General features: G+C 38.3%; 3 protein-coding genes across 5 annotated transcripts in view; 1 reads left to right on the forward strand and 2 right to left on the reverse strand.

Moving 5' to 3' along the window:
* LOC123870309 (succinate dehydrogenase cytochrome b560 subunit, mitochondrial-like) lies at positions 1-1,818 on the forward strand. The gene is made up of 3 exons (XM_045913553.1): positions 1-177; positions 257-489; positions 1,406-1,818. The coding sequence occupies exons 1-3, from the start codon at positions 155-157 to the stop codon at positions 1,690-1,692; spliced, it is 543 nt and encodes a 180-aa protein (XP_045769509.1). The 5' UTR covers positions 1-154; the 3' UTR covers positions 1,693-1,818.
* The window catches only part of LOC123870298 (transferrin), a 27,255-nt gene continuing 12,862 nt past the window's right edge, over positions 1,802-16,194 (reverse strand). For all 3 annotated transcript variants that reach the window (XM_045913534.1, XM_045913536.1, XM_045913537.1), the window contains exons 5-14: positions 15,790-15,949; positions 12,693-12,850; positions 10,598-10,802; positions 9,967-10,135; positions 8,786-8,912; positions 8,205-8,389; positions 7,489-7,652; positions 6,483-6,578; positions 3,017-3,279; positions 1,802-1,978 (exon numbers count right to left, since the gene is read on the reverse strand). In XM_045913534.1, the coding sequence (XP_045769490.1) occupies positions 1,886-1,978; positions 3,017-3,279; positions 6,483-6,578; positions 7,489-7,652; positions 8,205-8,389; positions 8,786-8,912; positions 9,967-10,135; positions 10,598-10,802; positions 12,693-12,850; positions 15,790-15,949 (1,620 nt within the window). In that variant the 3' untranslated portion in view covers positions 1,802-1,885. The remainder of the gene's footprint in view (positions 1,979-3,016; positions 3,280-6,482; positions 6,579-7,488; positions 7,653-8,204; positions 8,390-8,785; positions 8,913-9,966; positions 10,136-10,597; positions 10,803-12,692; positions 12,851-15,789; positions 15,950-16,194) is intronic.
* Positions 3,637-10,235, reverse strand: LOC123870301 (histone-lysine N-methyltransferase SETMAR-like). Its single transcript, XM_045913541.1, has 3 exons — positions 10,223-10,235; positions 5,317-5,716; positions 3,637-4,488 (listed from the first exon to the last, which is right to left on the reverse strand). The coding sequence occupies exons 2-3, from the start codon at positions 5,551-5,553 to the stop codon at positions 3,655-3,657; spliced, it is 1,071 nt and encodes a 356-aa protein (XP_045769497.1). The 5' UTR covers positions 5,554-5,716; positions 10,223-10,235; the 3' UTR covers positions 3,637-3,654.

Raw genomic sequence — 16,194 nt, forward strand, 5'->3', positions numbered from 1 at the left:
GTCAAATCAAATGTCAAATGTCAATAAATTGCAATTTTTCAACAGCGATCGAGTGGTGGTGCACTTTTAAAAATAATTAATGCAATATTTAAGTTTGGATTCAACTCGTTAGCCGTTTATTTGTGATCGGTATACAATCAGGTAGTAATTCGGAATGGCTTTTTATTGCTGTGGCAGGTATGTTGACATTTTAATATTATGTAATACTGTTGTGGTAGAAGGTTGAAGCATTTCAATGTTATTGACTATTTTACAGATTAGGAAATTCAGCGTTGCTGGGAAATTTGGCGAAATTTCGGACCGCATTGGGTACTGCGACATACGCTCAAGCGGCGTCTGTACCTAAGATAACATTTAAAAAATTTGAACCACCAAAAGAAGAGCACTATGATATTAAAAACGAACGCTTGAACAGGCCTTTGTCGCCCCATCTCACGATCTACCAGTTCCAGTTAACAAGTGTTCTGTCAATTACGCACAGAACTGCAGGTATTTCTTATTTGTTTTTCTCTTAGCAGTCACAAGACCATATGTCAGGGTTGCCACCTTGTCAAAATTAATTAAATCAGAAACATCTATACTTAGTACAAAAGATAGCTTGCTGTATTTGCCTGTATAAATTCTGAACACTAATCTAGTCAGTGTTCTATTAAACTACTATTTAAAGCTGGGTTTTTTGTTAGTATTTTATTGATAAACAGTTAATCCTCACCAAAACAGTAGCAAATAGAGTAAAGTGCGAACCTTATTTTCCTAATTGCCTCTGTCATTGAATTATCATTATATTGAGTTACTGTTAATTATTATGCAATGACCACAATTTGAAGCAAGCTGTTTCTAAAGAGATTTGTTTGCCACAATATTTTCTTTCGAAATTGAAAATCTCCCTGGCTTAGTAGTGAGCTCTGTGATCTTTGTATCCTGAGAGATGTCCTGGATTAGATTCCTGGTGGAGTCAATTTAGGAATTTATAATTTGTAGCAGAAATGGCAGTAAGAAAGCCATGCTTGTCATAAAGGGCAATGGCCGTTAGAGCTGAAAAGGCCTAGAGTGAAGACAGCATAGTTACTGTAGTAAGCATATGCACGGGGTACCCTCCAGCCCAATGGACTGACAATGTAGAAGGTGGTGGGAAGAGTCTGGATAAGGAAGGCTATGGATAGAGTGTAATGGCTCTCATTGGAAAAAACTTATATTCAGCAGCCTGACGACGACTCCATGCTGTTCATATAATTATAATTTCTAAATTAGCTTTAGTTTAGTAAGAGTCTTCAACTGTGGCTAGTGTAAGTGATCTGACAAGCAGTTTAACATTGTGGTACTTTGCTTAGAAATAACTTAGGATGTTTAATGAAAAATTGCAGTAAAGTACAAACTTTTTGATTAAAAAATAACTTTGTTTTAGGAATCATCTTAACTGGATATGCGACAGCTCTTGGACTGGGAGCATTGGTGTTACCACATGACGTCTCTCACTATATTACAATGATTGAAGGATTGAACCTATCTCCGGCGACCATCTTTTTAGCTAAGGTATTACTTGCGGCACCTTTTGGTTACCATTTCGCTAATGGAATTAGACATCTTTACTGGGATACTGCTAAAGGTTTAACTATCAAAGAGGTATATTCCACGGGCTATGCTATGTTAGGAGGGGCTCTTGCCATCACATTGTTCCTGGCTGCATTATAATTATGTTAAATGATAATAGGATAAATAGAAATTGTTGACGTTTGGTATAATTATTTATTTTCGTTCTCATTTTAAGTGGTGTAATAAATTTTGTTGAATAAACATAAACTGATTTTGTGTTGATAATGAGATTTTATTTTACAGTCTCTTTTTACTCTATGAAATAGTTAACATTGGCTTAATTAAATATAAATTAGACAACTCCACAAGCATTCAGAACATCATGGATATTTTTGAATTTTTCGAAGTCTATTTTCTCTGTAGTTGCCAAACCCTTTGCATTGTTCTGAAACAGAAAAAAAATTGGTGAGTATTAATTGAAGTGATATATTGTAGTAAATTGTGAGTACCTAATACCTTCTCAGTCTGAGAGGAGACCTGTGCTCAGTAGTGAGCCGCCAATGGGTTGATCATGATGATGATTACCTTGTTTACTTAAATCCATACTTATATACTTATAATATATTAACTGCGAATGTGTGTCTGTCTGCTAGCTTTTCACGGCCCAACAGTGTAACCGATTTTGGCGAAATGTACAGAATTAGTAGCTTACATCTAAGGGACGGACATAGGCTACTTTTAGCCCAGAAAATGAAAGAGTTCCCACGGGATTAAAAAAAACCTAAATCCACGCGCACGAAGTCGCGGGCATCATCTAGTTTTACATAAATGTCGAAGTGGTATTTAATTTCATGTAGACCATATTCGCAATTTTTTATATACAAAAATATTTGCTAATAAATAAATTTGAACATTAAAATATTTGAAAAAATCAGCCAAGTGAGAGTCGTACTCGCGCACCGAGGATTCTGTACTCAGGTATTTTTTCGACATTTTGCATGATAAATCAAAAACTATTATGTATAAAAAAATAAATAAAAATCTGTTTTAGAATGTACAGGTAAAGCCCTTTCATACTCCTATGATACCCCAGTTGGTATAGTTATCTTTGAAAATTGAAACACATTTTAATTATTTTTTAATTATGTAAACAAAAATTCACGGTTTTCAGATTTATTCCTTTACTTGTGCTATAAGACCTACCTACCTACCAAATTTCATGATTCTAGGTCAACGGAAAGTACCCTATAGGTTTCTTGACAGACACGACGGACGGACGGACAGCCAGACAGACAGACAAACAGACAGACAGCAAAGTGATCCTATAAGGGTTCCGTTTTTCCTTTTGAGGTACGGAACCCTAAAAATGACCAAACAAAATGTACTTATTGAAATTGCTAATTGGGACTAAAATCCAAAAAGAACAAAAATTGGATGATGTGTGTTTTTGAGTGTAAAAAACTGATCTAAAAAAAACACTCACATTGAAGATAACATTGTTATTCTTGAAGAACTCCCCATAAATATTGAACAGGTCAGTTTTATCATTGAGTAATTCAGCCAAGCTCAATGGAGTGTGGGCTATGGATACGTCAGACAGGAAGTCCTTAGCTGATAACCAAGTCCTCGTGGGCGCCAGAGCTATGTTGCATGTTTCAAAGTTGGCCAGACTGTCGCGGCCACCGGACTCTCTATTGAGGCAGAGAAGCTCGTACTGAGATGCGTCGAAGTTGGATAAATCGGCACCTGAAAAAGTTATGAATGTTTATATCTTTTATGGCTTAATTATTACCAGTGGCTCTACATTTTGCAAGTTGTGGCTTTATCCACAGTTTTTTCTGACTTATTGGTAGTTCGTTTTGAAGACCTCTTGCTACACTAGCGAAAGTTCCCTGTACAAAGCTTAAATAATCCGTTAAACGAGTCGGATTCGCACACGAACGATTCCGTTATCCGTAACATCGTACAAGAAAGATTTTTTTTTTGTAAAACCATGCACAAATTCGCGGGTTTCGGATTTTTCCTTTTACTTGTGCTATAAGACATGCCAAACATACGAGGGGTGGCTGAAAAGTTCTGAGCCTAGGGCATTAAAAGTCTAGATAAAAATCTAAATAAAATTTATTTTTCAATATAGTCCCCATGGACTTCAATGCACTTTTGACATCTTTTATAGAGGGCTTGTATCCCTGAAAAAAAATAAGCCGCGTCTTTAGCTTGAAAATGTTCATTTACGGCCGCCTTCATCTCTTCATCATCTCCAAATCTTCGTCCCCGAAGGTCCTTTTTCAAATTTTTAAATAGAAAATAGTCGCTAGGGGCCAGATCTGGACTATAGGGAGGGTGGTTCACTTCATCGAATCCAGTTTCTCGCAAGGCTTGCCTCGCAATGCGCGCTGTGTGAACCGGCGCATTGTCTTGCAGAAACAAAATTCCTTTGCTGATTTTGCCTCTTCTTTTTTCAACAATGGCTTCGCGAACTTTTTTCAAAAGCCCTGCATAATACTCTGCATTCATCGTAGTTTTTTTTTGGAGGTAATCTATGAGTAAAACTCCTTCGCAATCCCAAAAAATGGTGGCCATGAGTTTGGAAGCCGATTTTTCCACCTTGAACTTCTTCGGCGGCTTTTCCCCCTTCTCTATCCATTGCATTGACTCTTGTTTCGACTCCGGGTCGTATTGTCGGATCCACGTTTCATCAACGGTGACAATACGAGTGCAAATTTCTTCCAAATTGTCCTTGCACAGGTCTATAAATTCTTCGGAAGTTTCAACTCGTCGCTGCTTGTCCAGTGGCGTGAGCATTTTAGGCACCCAACGCGCACTGACTTTATTCATATGCAAATGATTATGCATAATGTCTCCAACTCGTTCCTTACTGATGCTCAGCTCTTCTGCTATCTGCCACAATTTTACTCGCCGATCGTCCAGTACAATTTTTTTTACTTTTTCGATGTTTTCATCAGTGGCGTAGCGTGCCTTGTCGGGGCCCCGTATAAAAATTTTTTTGGAGGCCCTTCCTTATATGGAGGTAAAGATTTTTCACAAAAGAAAAAAAATATTGTGAGAAGTAATATTTATTTATCACATAATTTACCCATTTTACAAATAAAAATCGAATTTTAAATATTCACTCTCCTTGCCTTTTTATCGGCAAACTGATTTATTAAATCATTTATGGCTGATGATGATTTTAGTTTTTCTAAAGTTTCTGCCTCTGAAAAAGGCAGAAAGATGAAAAAATGAAGAAATTTTGGGCACTTTTTTTATAACCTCGTCCCTTTTCTGTTTAATTTTTCTTTTCTCAGCGCCGCTGGGATAATCTCTTTTCCTTTCACTCATTTCTTTTACAAATCGTTACTAATACTGCTAAACCAGAAGAACAATATTGTTTGTACTGAATTACAATGTAATGCACATTTATATAAAGCGCGTAAATAAACAGTGCACTGCACTCCGTGGTTTAACATCCAATGCAAAGTACAACAACGTACACGTACATCGCGATATCGATGAAGGATTCCCGGGGATTCCCCGCTGAGTTGAAGATGAAGTAAGTAAAACGGGGAAGTCCCGCAGCCCGCCATAACGATGTAGTGTTGCCAACTTTTGAACGCACGCTTAAGGCGGGAAAAAAAGGAATTGCTTTATAGAATTTTGTCATTTGTAAAATAAAATAAATTAGAAAGTTTTAATTCTTTTTCCTTACACACTTTGGGGGCCCCCGTGGCCCGGGGGCCCCGTATAATTGATACGGCAAATACGGCGGTAGCTACGCCCCTGGTTTTCATCAGTGACTGCGGTGTTCGGCCGGCCCGAGCGGGGGTCGTCTTCCAGAGTCTCTCGGTCTTGTTGGAATAGGCGTGTCCATCGTTTAACCGTGGCTGACGACGGTCCAGATTCTCCGTATACACTAGACATTTCTTCAAAAATTTCTTTTGCTGTTTTCCCCTTTTTTACGAGGAATTTTATGACGGCGCGATGTTCCAATTTCGTTAACTGCAGCGATGACTCAGACATGTTGATGTTCACGGTTCAATTACTCAAAGCTTAATGAAGCTAATGACATGAAACTTTTCTTATATAGTGGGTAGATGTCGCTCAACTAGTGACCCGCCGGATGAGTAATTAGCACGAATGCAAGTGCCTTAGGCTCAGAACTTTTCAGCCACCCCTCGTAACACTAGGTCAACGGGAAGTATCCTTTAGGTTTTCATTCCCTTGACGGGTCTAAACAAACACGACAGACAGACAAAGACGTGATCATGTAAGGGTTCTATATTTTCTCTGAAGATACAGAACCTTAAAAACAATCTTTTGATTTGACTTAGTCTGCTTTTGAAGTTAGGAATCTATTAGCTATGGGTTATCAGTTATCACCGAGATGTTACCATCATTGGCAAGGTTGTACCACAATGTTTTATTTTAGCATCGTCAATTTGGTACCAGCATAGACCCCATCACTACTTCCCATCAATCATGATTGTAGCTGAGCACAAGCCTAAAATAAAGTAAGTAGGTACCTGCCTAAAGTTGTTATCTTAATAACAAGATAAAGTTGAAACCTAAAACCTGACTACGATTGTCTTAAACGCTGAGATATTACAGTAAAAAATTATTCTCTGTTGCTTGGTATGTTTTAATATTGTTGTAAGTACATTATACTCATGAACAGTATTTTCTCCTCTTTTAGTGGACATTCCAGTCGATAAAATAGCAGAAAATTTTTTTGGAGATCCATTAGGTCAATTGTTTTCGTATACAATATAGCCTATGTCACCCCGACCTTTACAACGAATCAATTGACACCTCATTAATCAAAATCGGCCCAGTAGTTTAGGCGCTACAGTGGAACACACAGAATCTGGATACAAACATACATACATAGACTGCTAAAATCATAACCCTTCCTTTTGGCTTTGCCGCAGTCGGGTAAAAAGGTGGCTTACTTAATACGAAGGCGACATCAGCTCGGTCCTCTTGGAGACACACCCAAGGTTTGTTGTCGCTTGAGCATTGTTTCTTCAATTTGGAGACGTCATCACCTGTCAAAAACATAAGGATTGTTGTTTTATGCCTACTTTGTATTCCTTAACTCATTAAATGAGTATAGCCTGAGAATTTCAGTCTGCTCTATAAGGCATTTAGGTGGGTTAAAGACAAGATATACAACTGATTTATAGGCACAGATTGCAGGGTGAGTAAATAATGAGAATTTGTGGAGATTTGAGTGCCCACCCCGTCATTATCCCAAGAAAACCTTTACCATTATCGGAAGGGATCACGATTCAGTAATGAGGAATACGAGTCAGAAAGCGTTACAAATAACATCAAAGCTTAATGTGGAGTAAACACACAGACCGTTTCAGTGCTCGGTGAGTAAACATAACGCGTGGTATAACGGAGAATCTCATTTTTGTATTCATTTAAAAATCGTAGGTGGAATTTTTAACCGACTTCAAAAAATAATGTGACATGCCTCTACCTCTTAGACTTTTCTCTGGCTTGTCAACTTTAGGCTTGAGAAATTAGTATCTTATAAATGAGGACAGCGGCGCCGCGAAACAGTCGCAATTAATGAAAAAGCTTTTTTTATTCAGATAGGTACAAGTTAGTCCTTGACTGCAATCTCACCTGGTGGTAAGTGAAGATGCAGTCTAAGAAGCGGGCTAACCTGGAAGGGGTAGGGCAGGTTTTATTAAACCCATACCCCTTTGGTTTCTACACGGTATCATGTCGGAACGCTAAATCGCTTGGCGGTACGACTTTGCCGGTAGGGTGGTAACTAGCCACGGCCGAAGCCTTCCACCAGACCAGACCAGTGATTTAGAAATTGTAAAATTCCCAACCCTATCGGGAATCGAACCCGGCACCTCCCACTTATAAGACCGCAGCGTTTACCACTGCATCAAGGAGGGAGGTACCTGCGCTTTTATTCCTATAATGAATACTTACCTCTTGGATTATTCTCTGGCTTGTCAACTCCAGGCACACACGAGCCTGAGAAGAAGTCTCCGAAGTTCTTCACGCACTGGTCTGAGGAGATCTTCTGCTTGTTGATGAGGTAATACAGCGGCGCCGCAAAGCCGCCGAAATTACTGTACGAGCTGTGACAGGACCTAAACGGAAAACCAAGTTATTGCCATATATTTCTCTTTCCTGATATTTTTATAGCTCAAGAACACCTAAGGGAAAAGGTACTTTTAGACAACCAGAAAAGCACGTTTCTTTCTAGATTGCAGAGTTCACTTTTGATGGGAATGTAGTCAAGACTAAAACCACAGACGATCGATTTTTCGGATTGCATCTTTGAGTGGCAGTGCATCAGAAAGCCACATCTGACTAGTATGAGGGTCTGAAATACCAAGTCTTCATATAGTAGGTATGTTTTTGCGCCTTAAATGAAAATTAAAGAGCCTTATTCTTATCCAATGCGGATTCAAATTCTTTACCATCAGGATTTATTTGAACGATTGGTGAATATTATATAAGTTGCGGTTCTTATAATTTGCAATGCCCCTTGAAATATTTGGAAATGTTACTTCATCTGGGTTTCAGGCGTGTTTTTGTCTTAGGTTGAATCATCGCTTGTTTACCAGCAGGAGAGAAGCGTTTGAAAAAAAATTAAAGGGCTCTTAAAGGTGTAAATCAAAGGATTTCTTAAGGCTTACCGTTTTCCCCTCAAGTCCTCGACATTATTGAATGGAGTGTTTTTCTTAACAACTGCCACGGCGTAGTTGGGCGTTTTTGTTGAACCGTACACTTCGTGGAAGACTGGGTGAAGGTTGTATTGCTTGGAGGCCGATGCTACTCGCAGACCATCTACGGCTGCTAAATCTGCACCGTTGTCTTGAACCTAAATGTTTTTAAGGAACTATTAATTTATTAAAAATATTTATCGTTGCAGTAAAATAATATCATTGGAACAGGCAATATGTGAAAATAGAAAAAGTGGCAAATATAGGTACTTTGCAATATCTTTGTAATAGGGGCTTCCTTGAAGAATACGAGCACAGAGTAAGGACGAGTCCGTGGAATTTCGACTATGTAGGGGTGCAGACCTTGGCGAAGGCTCGCGGTTCGATAGTAAAATAGCGAGGAGAGAACTAGGTCGAATAGCTCCTTAGCAAGCTCTTCGGAATATATCCTGTAGAACATCGATAGTCAGGCAAACTTGCGCCGACGCGATGTTCCAAGGCTTAGGATTGACCAGCGCTTGATCGCTAATGAGTCAGGTAAGTATAAAACTTACAACTTTAAGGCAGGCAGCTTCTGATGATTCTTGGACGCAGTCGAGCTTGGGTCGAATATCCCGACTGAATGCGAACACTGACATTGCCCGGCATTTGGCTAACTCTACGTTGGAAGTTACGCACAACCTAAAAAAACAGAGATGTTAGAACTTGCCAAAATTAGAAAGGTTAGCATATACGTTTTTCTTTTTGGAATTTAGGGGGTTTTATTACGTAGATAGATACCTATTTGAATTTTCCTATGTTTGCACGGGATTTTTGATAACTTTTATCTAATTAGCAGTTCAAGACCTTGAAAACAAAATCGCCTTGTAGTGGATGACTTTTTAAGCCGATTTCAAATTTTCTTCTTTATTTTTGGTCTCGTCAAAATATAACTTTTGGCAGCGTAGAAACTAATCAGGGGTATTGGACTGAGTGGGATAACCGTTTTAGGCTTTGTGGGGATTTTGTTTCTGGTAAGCATAAATATTTTTATTTTAAACTGCATCATCATCTTTTTCAGTGATATCTTGGTCAAGTGCAAAATCTGTCATGGAAGACCTTGAAAAGATTTAAACAGTAAAATACCAAGATTATCATTGTAAGTCGTTTGTAAATAATTATACCTACTTTATAGTTCTTGTGTTTCATGGCCGGTTAACATTGTTCTAGTAAGATTCAGACCAGTATGTAATAAGTAGTCCAGTTTAGTACCTACTTGGATTGGCATTATACTTTTAATTTCAGAGCGATCAATTCAGCGCGATTGGAATATTCAAGATGCTCAACCCACACACCCTAAGGCACAGTCAAATAGTTATATTGCAACTGATTTAAACTTTCTTAATTTCTAAACTGATCCGGTCTGGTGGGAGGCTTTGGCCGTGGCTAGTTACCATCCTACCGGCAAAGCCGTGCCGCCAAGCGGTTTAGTATTCCGGTACGATGCCGTGTAGAAACCAAAGGGCTATGGGTTCAATAACTACCCAACCTTCCAGGTTAGCCCGCTTCCATCTTAAACTGCATCATCACTTACCACCAGGTGAGATTGCAGTCAAGGGCTAACTTGTATCTGAGTAAAAAAACGGTTGACGACAATGATGATCTTTAAAGCAATTCAGTCCATTGAAAGAAAACTGGATCCTGTGACTGGAATAATGTAAACCGGCCATTATATTGTAGTTTTGGCAGTATTTACCTTACAACTGGTTCTGGCGGGCCGTGTCCTCTCTCGATGACCTCGGTGTAGTTGGCCTTGCTCAAATAGTCGGCAGGTTTGATGGGGATGTTGTCAGCTACGTAGTGGATCCTTTCGGATAAGCCTAGCACTTTCGTGAACCACTCCGGCAATGGTTTAAGTTCAGCTCCTAATAATGAAATAAATATCGGTCAAGTGCGAGCAGGACTCGCGTACGAAGGGTTCCGTACCATCGTAGGTAGGTACAAGAAAGAACTCTTTTTAAAAATTTTCATGGCGGCCGTTAAGAAATTTTTATTATTTGTTGTTTATTCTCTTGATACCTATTACGGTTCACGAGATACAGCGCGCTGACAGATGGACATACGGACAGGCGGAGGCTTAGTAATAGGGTCCTGTTGGCACCCTTCGGGTACGGAACCCTAAAAATGTATGTAAAGATGGCCACTGAAAATCAGCGTTATTGGGGCGTCAGGTAGTAACCCTGATATGCGCCTTAGAGCTTTTGTGATAACAATACCTACTTTTTGATTAAAAAGCGGGTCTTCCCCTCTAAGTCGTAAGTATTTTTTTTAGTAATTCCTGCAAATGACAAGGAAAGTTTTAACAATAGGGTATTTTATCCACTTACCAGCATTGGCGAGTTGCTTTATCTTCTCCCTCAAAGGCGATAGTTTAGCCAACACGTCATTATGCCCCAACAATCCTTGCCAAGGTCTAGCCGCCCACGAACAAGCCTTCTGTCTGACCGGTACCTTAGACCCGTCCACGCAAAGATACGCGTATTCGTCAGGGTTCTCTGGTGATTGGCTAGCAGGGGTAGTTCCAACTGGCAACTGGCAAAAAAGAATTCTCATGAGCTTTGCTTTATTTACCTATACCTACTAATAATTCGAGTGATGGATAATAAGGGCTGTTATACACATGGTCGGGTCGGTACATTATATTCGGCAATTTTTATTGAAGTAAGAGTAGGTACTAAACTGAACCCGATCGGCAAAACCGCACGGGTTTATTCGAGTTTTGTTTAACTTTTTGCCTTGTAACCCATCTTCGTTGCCAATTATGCATACCTTTAGCATAATAAAGACCCCTATTTTGAAATTTTAAGATTCCGACTTTGGATCATAAAACTCAGTACCTTGGATGACCAACTCCATCAACTTTAATTGAAACAGAGGCCTATTATGGCGTACAAAGGGACACACTTTTTAAAATTAATGTTTATAAACACACATCATGTTTCGATGTTTGCTTAATTTTCTTAGATAAGGGTATAATTCTGAAGGGCAATGTTCAGGCAAATGTGGACAGGCCGAGCGACCTTTTTGTCGAATATTTTATCTACCCCCGAGTTTACCACCTGGCAGTGTCGAGCCGACTATGTGTATACCAACACTTACGCAAAAAGTTGAACTCCAAGCTCTTATTTTTTCTCTTTTCACTTGTTTGGGTTTGAGCCACTTAGCACCCCTTAACAGGGCTCTCTCCGTCACTCGTTTCATACAATCGTAGTTCCAATTTCATTTGAATATTAAGCAACCAAAGTCCGTGAAACTAATATCTGTGTCTGTGGTGTTTTAGATTTTTCTAAAAATATGTAGTTTTAAAATTACAGGGGCTCAAAGATTTGTATGAAAATTTGTAAGACCGCGTAACTTTGAAACCGAATATTTTAACAGAAATCTGGAAAACCAGACATAGATATTAGTTTCTAGAATATGTCTGCAAAATTTCATGGACTTTGGTTGCTTAATATTCAAATGAAATTGGAACTACGATTGTATGAAACGAGTGACGGAGAGAGCCCTCTTAAAGGCTTTGTGGGCCGAAGTCACAAAGGGACGCTGTAAAGTGGCTTTCATAAAGGTCACTAGAGATATTGCTAAAATCTTTAGGGTGTGTCTTGTGTAGGTATCTAAAACTAATGGATTTCACCCTGCTTCCATTAATTTTTATTAGGTTCGTGTGCTTAGTTTCAGTTGTTGAAATAATGGTTTTTCTGTTTAGTCACTTTTAGACGATTAATTTCAGTTAGTTTAGCTACGTGAAAATGGGTTACAAATACCTAATTAGGTAGTTAATTCTCTTTACCCGACTACGGCAAAGCCTAAAGGAAGGCAGTCTATGTATGTATGTATATCGTCTGTCGTCTCAGTAATGTATCTTAGAGCATTCAACATTGTCACTTGTTGTTACTCTGGTGTAAAACAGCCTTTAAATAATCTAAATAAGTATAGAAAATGACTGACTGATCTACCAACGCATAGCTCAAACTACTGAACGGCTGAAATTCGGCATGACGTAGACATCCGCTTTGAAAGGATATTTGAAGTAAAATAGAGGTTCGTGCTAATATTATTTAACAAGTGTAAATTACCACCCCCGACAAGTGAAGGTTACAGTAACTAGAAAAGAGCTGATAACTTTCAAACGGCTGAACCGATTTTCTTGGATTATAGCTAAGAACACTCTCGATCAAAAGCCACCTTTCAAACAAAAAAAACTAAATTAAAATCGGCTGATTAGTTCAGGAGCTACGATACCACAGACAGATACACAAATACACACGTCAAAACACACGTCACACGGGGGTTAAAAATAGCCCTTCTTAACCCTTTTTATTCTGAGAGGAGGCCCGTTCTTCGTAGTGCACCGATATTAGGGCACCGATAAGTTGAGATGATGATGACGATGATGAAAAATAGAATTTTGCTAATACATACCCCGAAGAACTTGCGGGTATATATGACCTTGGTGAAGGCCACCTCACCGCCGTTGTGGGCCAGGCACCGCAAAGCGCCATCATAACCGCTGTAATTGTCCGGATAGTCGCATATATCTGGATGCTCGCACAATGCACACAGCTGACTGTATTGCGCCTCTGTAAGAAAAGTATTAAATTAGTCAAAAAAAAAAAAAATGGTGCGTGTATTTTTACGTGCGGATGAAGTGAATGCACGCCGGAACCCATTTTTAACCCCCGACCCAAAAAGAGGGGTGTTATAAGTTGGACGTGTGTATCTGCCTGTGGCATCGTAGCACCTAAACTAATGAACCGATTTTATTTTAGTGTTTTTTTGTTTGAAAGGTAACTTGATCAAGAGTGTTCTTAGCTATAATCCAAGAAAATCGGTTCAGCCGTTTGATAGTTATCAGCTCTTTTCTAGTTACTGTAACCTTCACTTGTCGGGGGTGTTATAAATTTTTTATTTACACTTGTTATGAATATGATACATGAACCAATATACCCCGAAAAGCTGCCTAATAAAATCATTGCTACGGAACCCTTCTTGTGCGAGTTCGACTCGCACTTGTCCGTTTTTTTGTTGTAGAACTTGAAAAACTTGTAGAAAATTTTCTCTCTTTGCTATATCTCGCTATAGTTAGTGTACGTGAGGATAATTAAAATCCTGGCGTGCCGAACAATTGCTCGTTGTCGCCCGCAGACATTTTTATTACCAAAGTATTTTCGAGATTGGGTCGACATGAAAAATGTTTTAAACACAATTTTTTTAACTTACTACTTTTTTTTACTACACCATTTCACTTTACTATTTTATCTATCCTCAATTTGATGTGTTCATTTATTTATTTTTACTTTTTATTCCTCTTACCTGTCGTTTATTATTCTCTTATTTACTTTTGTATTTTTATTATCATATACATATTACATACATGTATTTACATTATTTAATTAGTACACCCCTTGAAATGAAACTGCTCCTTCGCCTTTCTGCTTTCTTTAATTTTTATTATATCCTCTACCTCTAAGGTTGCCTGGAAGAGATCGCTGTTTTAGCGATAAGGCCGCCTTTGTACAAAAATCTATTTTTGTTATACTTTTCTATGTACCTAAAGGTGTACAATAAAGAATATTTTACTTACTTTATTATTATTTTCTAAATCCCCTATTCTCTCAATGAATTATTATGTGCAGTACTTTTCCTATTTGAAGCTTTGCTTAGTTTTGCATAGTATTTAGAATAGAAAGCCTCTTGAAAATCATTACGTCATACCACCTGTTGCCTTGTTTCAAGTTTTACGTCTTTTCTCGCTCATACCAACTTTATGAAGACTGTACAAGTTTTTGGGTTTTGAAGAGGCGATAAAGTATGAATTACGTCAGACATTTTGATAATAAATCGTTTCTTCTTGAACAATTACTTGCCAAAGTTACGATAAATTCTCAATTGTGCTGTCTTTCGTGATAATTGATGTTGTTTATTTGCGCAATTCCTGTTTTTGTTAGTTATTATTATGGGCTATGAGATTTTCGCTTGTGATTTTTTGGTAAGCGTAAAATGTAAATTGCATACAATGATTACTATAATTTTATAAAATGACGTGGCATAAAAATCCAAAAAAAGAGGGGTGTTATAAGTTTGACGTTTGTGTCTGTGGCATCGTAGCTCCTAAACTAATGAACCGATTTAAATTTAACTTTTTTTATTTGAAAGGTGGCTTGATCGAGAGTGTTCTTAGCTATAATCCAAGAAAATCGGTTCAGGAAAGTTATCAGCTCTTTTCTTTGTCTTTTCTAGTTACTGTAACCTTCACTTGTCGGGGGTGTTATTTTTTAATTTGCACTTGTTCTTTAAGTAACTAACATGATAACTAACTAAGACTAACCTAACTAAATAAAGTTAGGTAGGTACAACCCGTTTAGAGAATTCTCTCATGAAAATGTTTAAAAGACCTAGTTAGTCAACTAGCGACCCTATTAGTTGTTGTTTAGTTCACAATTTAAGATCTTTTGTTACTCCTAGATCTCAGTTAAAACTTTTCAGAGAGCTGATGTAACTTTTCTAGTTTGGACTTTTAGAGGGACTTTGAACTTGAAGTTTGAACGAAAGAGGCCACGGGACTTGAAGTTTAAATGAATTCAGACATCTTGTTAATAAATCGTGTTCCTTGAACAATTACTTAACTAAATAGAATTGTAATTTATTATTCTTGCCTGTCCTCTTTAGTTATTACTTATGTTTGTTTTCGAACTTTTTATGCTTTTTAGTTATGGCTTAAGTTCTCTCTGATAAATTGTGCTGAAAGAAAAAGGAATAATAAAACTAATCCCTTTTTAGGGTACCCGTACCTAGGGGTAAAAACGAAGCCCTATTCTAATGATAAGGACCCTTACTCAAAAAGTCCACTCGAAAGTTGACGTTGTGTCTCATTTTATGAACATTGAGAATTTTTTCTTGATAATTTTATACTTGTTGCAACTTCTAAGTCTTTGGTACTCCTTGGAACTTCCTAAAGTGGGATGTAAAAGTATCCGTGTTTGAACTTTGAAAGACGTTATTATTATGGCAGCTATTTTCATAATGCCTACTTAAATTCTATTTTCGTTCAAAGGCAACTTATTTTTATACGCTTTTATTTTCTTTTAAGATTTTCAAATTTTATAAGTACAAAACGTGACACCGAATATTTCTTTATGGTCGTATTCCCCAAGGCCACATGTCTCTCCCGTTAACTATGAAGCTGTCCAATCACGACGTTTGCCCATGTCACGTCAGGTAACTTGACAAGAAATACGACCTCATGGGAACAGGTATGGTTAAAATCTTTGTTATGGTTTTTGTGGTAAGCGGTCGCGTCGCCTAGCCGTAGCCGAGTCGATGTACGGAGCTGCTGATCCGCTTTTACATAAGGTTGACGCCTGGTTGACGCCTGGTTGACGTCTGGTTGACGCCTAGTTGATGCCTGGTTGATGGCGAGGCGATAGGGTGATGTTCCCTTTCCGAGTTGACATATTGTGTACACTGGACAGATCAGCTTTCGAGAGATCGTTGAAGATGGTATGCAAATAATACTTACTCCAAGCTGAGGTAGTCTTTGGATCCGGCGACCATGTTCCAACAATACAGGATTTCTTGAAGAAGGTGGATAACGCACGAAGTTCGTTCTCCTTTGGGGAGATAGTTCTGTCCGTCATCTTGGGGAAGACAGATCGCTTCATCAGCATTGTCAACGGGATCTGTGGTGTAGAAAATTATGTTTGTTAGACTCGCCACACGATGCGTTGCGTTGCGGTGCGGCGCCTAACTATAACCAAGTACGTATATTTTCTGCAATTTGGCATTCTTACGGCATCATTGCTCTAAAATCGGTCATTCATTACACTTTACAGGGACTTTTGTGTTGCTTTTCTATTAGTGCCTTCATCATTTTCCTAATAAGTTTCGAAGAAAATATACATATTATACTACTTTTGAGATGCGA

This window comes from Maniola jurtina, chromosome 12 (assembly GCF_905333055.1).
Source record: "Maniola jurtina chromosome 12, ilManJurt1.1, whole genome shotgun sequence".
Classification (NCBI taxonomy): domain Eukaryota; kingdom Metazoa; phylum Arthropoda; class Insecta; order Lepidoptera; family Nymphalidae; genus Maniola; species Maniola jurtina.

What these genes read in the sequence shown, in the direction of transcription:
- LOC123870309 (XM_045913553.1), top strand. Translation starts at nt 155, where the DNA reads ATGGCTTTTTATTGCTGTGGCAG. An exon ending in GCTTTTTATTGCTGTGGCAG is followed by an intron (nt 178 to 256) that starts GTATGTTGACAT and finishes ACTATTTTACAG; the next exon opens with ATTAGGAAATTCAGCGTTGC. An exon ending in AATTACGCACAGAACTGCAG is followed by an intron (nt 490 to 1,405) that starts GTATTTCTTATT and finishes ACTTTGTTTTAG; the next exon opens with GAATCATCTTAACTGGATAT.
- LOC123870301 (XM_045913541.1), bottom strand. Translation starts at nt 5,553, where the DNA reads ATGTCTGAGTCATCGCTGCAGTTAACGAAATTGGAACATCGCGCCGTC. An exon ending in CCGCAGTCACTGATGAAAAC is followed by an intron (nt 4,489 to 5,316) that starts CAGGGGCGTAGC and finishes ACTGATGAAAAC; the next exon opens with ATCGAAAAAGTAAAAAAAAT.